This window comes from Canis lupus, chromosome 23 (assembly GCF_003254725.2).
Source record: "Canis lupus dingo isolate Sandy chromosome 23, ASM325472v2, whole genome shotgun sequence".
NCBI lineage: Eukaryota > Metazoa > Chordata > Mammalia > Carnivora > Canidae > Canis > Canis lupus.
In genome coordinates this window covers 42325561-42328479 of record NC_064265.1, presented here as the reverse complement: position 1 = coordinate 42328479, position 2919 = coordinate 42325561, and the positions used below count along the sequence as shown (strand labels likewise).

Below are 2919 nucleotides of genomic sequence, written 5' to 3'. Positions count from 1 at the left end.
CTAAGCATCAGTGTGTGACCATGCGAACAAAAGACCTTAGAGTGTCTATTTTTAAAAAGCTTTCTGTGCATCGAGGCAGTTGTGAAAAGATTTACTTTCCAGAATCAAGCCCACTTTAGGCTTAGGACCAGGTTCTAACTATCTAAAAATATTGACTAACAGAAAGTGTTCCAAATGTGGCTATTCTGATTCAGAGTTTTTTTTTTAAAAAAAAGTATTTACAGAAAAAGTATAAAAGTTTTTCCGAATTTAATGTAAGCAAGCTTCCAGTCTTCACTTCCCAAAAACTTGATTTATGATTTTTGGCTCCCGCACATATTTTGCCTTTTTTAATTTCAAGATTTGTCGATTTTACCTTCAAAACAGATCATTTTTAAATTTTAAGAAGTACTCCACCTATGCAGAAATAAGCATTTTGAAATTAGTTGAAGTCAACGTACTTCTACTCTTTGGAATCAGTTTAGCTAAATGAATCTGGCACCCTTGTTCAATAGGAATAAGTGATAAGTATTTAAGCAAAATTTATTCGTTATGCTTCACAATCAGGGGTAGATTCCAATCCATCATTGCCCTGGCACATGTCAATTACTATATAAAAAATCAAATGCAATGTCAAACCCAAAGCCTCAGAGGAAAGAGTTCAGTTCCCAAGAAACAGTGATAGCTTAACAATGTAAAACTTTTATCTAGAGTACATAGGCATTAAATTAGTACTGCTGAAACAATGCATTGAGGATTTACAGTAACACCTGGAAGTTCCTTCTAATGTACATATAAATAGAATCATGGAAGCTTCTTGTATTAACCGTTTTATGGCCTTCAAGATTTAATGAACCGAATGAAAACTGAATCTGTTCATATCCCATCTTTTACATCTCGGTAAGAGAAAATCTATTCTCATTTTCAAGGTAGAATTTTACATGTCCATACTTTTTAAGCCACATTTAAAGAAATTATCTCTTATCTAATCTTGGATGTTGTCTCTTCATCTTGTACATGAAACTCCAGTAGATTTAATAGACATTCATCATCTAGTCAAACCCTTCACATGTTCTTCAAACCAATCAAATTTGGGATCCTCAACATTTTGTGTCAATAAAATAAGGTGTGGAATTAGCAGATTCAATGAAGACCTTTATTTTTCCTTGTCACACTGGATGTCTAGACGCCATTTGGATTGGGTTTAGAAGATGGGGAAGTATAGACGTTTCTTGGCCTGAGTCTTTTAACAGTAGAGATGTAGAAGGGAGAATGAGATCACGAAGAGACTGGCTGTTGACAGCAGAGCACCGCCAGTTGGTGTGGTGGTGGTATTTGCTGGATTTGGGGCAGTCGAGGTACTCTGGGAGGAGTTACTTGAAAGTGTTACAATAGTTGTTTGATTTGAATAAATCTGCGTGGGTAGGAGCAGCGCCAGGAGCAGCAGCCCCAGTCCGAGCCTGGCCACCATCGCTCTGCCCATGTCCGCTCCGTCGGGGTCGGTGCGCGGCGCGTGTCCCTGGCTGCGGGGCGAGTGGAGGACGCGGGCTCGGGGCGGGCGCAGGCGAGGTCTCCACTGTTATTTTCAATCCCAGTATATATGTTTTCTCATTGCAGGTTATTATTACAGGTTTGTTTAATTGAAGTTTAAAATTCAATTATCCACATATCATCTTTCCAAAAGCTGCCACTCACCAATTTTTAAATTTTGGATCCTGATACCAAACCAGGAACATTTTTTAAAAATCTAGAAAACTCTTTCTCACCACATTCTTAGATATGATTTGTTTTCACATCTGGTTTTACATTATTTTCTAATAATGCTTCTTAAATCTATCATCATTTTCTCCTCCACACAACTAATTTCATCCATGAGTTGCTGCATTCACCTCAAATTATTGCCCACATTCCACTCCAACATATGAACCATCACAAGATTAGTCTTCTAAAATGTCACACACCACCATATCACATTTTAAGTCGTGAAATTAAAAAACTCATTATAATCTATAGGTTAAAATTTTTTTCTCGGACTTCCTCCAGCACTTTACTTCCCTAATTATTATTATCTTAGTTGTTATTGTTTCCTATTGTTTTTAAGTTTCTGTTGCGCTGTACCTGTAACTAATATCCCCAAGTTGATGGTAAGCACCTGTAGGGCAGAGGGTGTGTTTTATCTTGTTTTCACTTCAACTTCTGGATGAGTGCATGATGTGTGATGGTATTCAATAATGTTCTGTATGATTGATGAATCACTTGTCTGTGCCTGATTAAGATAGTTGTTGAGTACAGGGTATTAATGAGGCCAGGGTCATAAGATCAAGCCCTGTGTGGATCAATTAGCTTTGGCTTATTTGATAACTCCAGTGTGTATCTACCCTAAGTCAACCTTCACAGAGAATGTATTTGGGCACAAATGTATTTGGGCACAGAGAATGTATTTGGGCACAAAGAGGGGAGAAAAGTACAGGATGAACATTAGGCTAGCATAATTTATCTCCACTACTAAAAGTGAAATGTCCAAAAAGTAATTCCTGACAATGTATCTGCAGTACTTTAGGAATAGTTTTCTTTCATTTTTCATATCAAAATCAGGAAATCACTTAATTTGTTTATAAAGGTAACCTCAAAACCTCATGAATGAAAGTTATATGAAGGTTAAGTCTCCTGGTCATATAATTTATTTCAAATTATTGCCAACATAGCTTCATCTATTATTTTATAATCTATTTAGAGTTGGATTTTCCAATATTCGAAACCAATATACTTTATCATTTCTGTGACCTTCAGAAAAAATCCAAGTTATTTTTCTGAAATTTCCAGTGTTTTAGATGTATTAAACTCTATAGCACAAATGAATTGGATTATGAATTGGTTTTACATAAATGCATGTTCAGTAATAGTCATTCTTTTTTATAGTCAGTATAGGAGAAAATCTCA

The 2919-nt window shown here is 36.0% G+C and overlaps 1 protein-coding gene across 1 annotated transcript; it reads right to left on the bottom strand.

Moving 5' to 3' along the window:
• Positions 1 to 504: 504 nt before the first annotated feature.
• LOC125753457 (signal transducer CD24-like) lies at positions 505 to 1549 on the bottom strand. Its single transcript, XM_049100122.1, has one exon. The coding sequence runs from the start codon at positions 1460 to 1462 to the stop codon at positions 1226 to 1228; it is 237 nt and encodes a 78-aa protein (XP_048956079.1). The 5' UTR covers positions 1463 to 1549; the 3' UTR covers positions 505 to 1225.
• Positions 1550 to 2919: the final 1370 nt, after the last annotated feature.

Bases quoted from the DNA above. Each gene is read 5' to 3' on its own strand.
- LOC125753457 (XM_049100122.1), bottom strand. From the start codon at position 1,462: ATGGGCAGAGCGATGGTGGCCAGGCTCGGACTGGGGCTGCTGCTCCTG.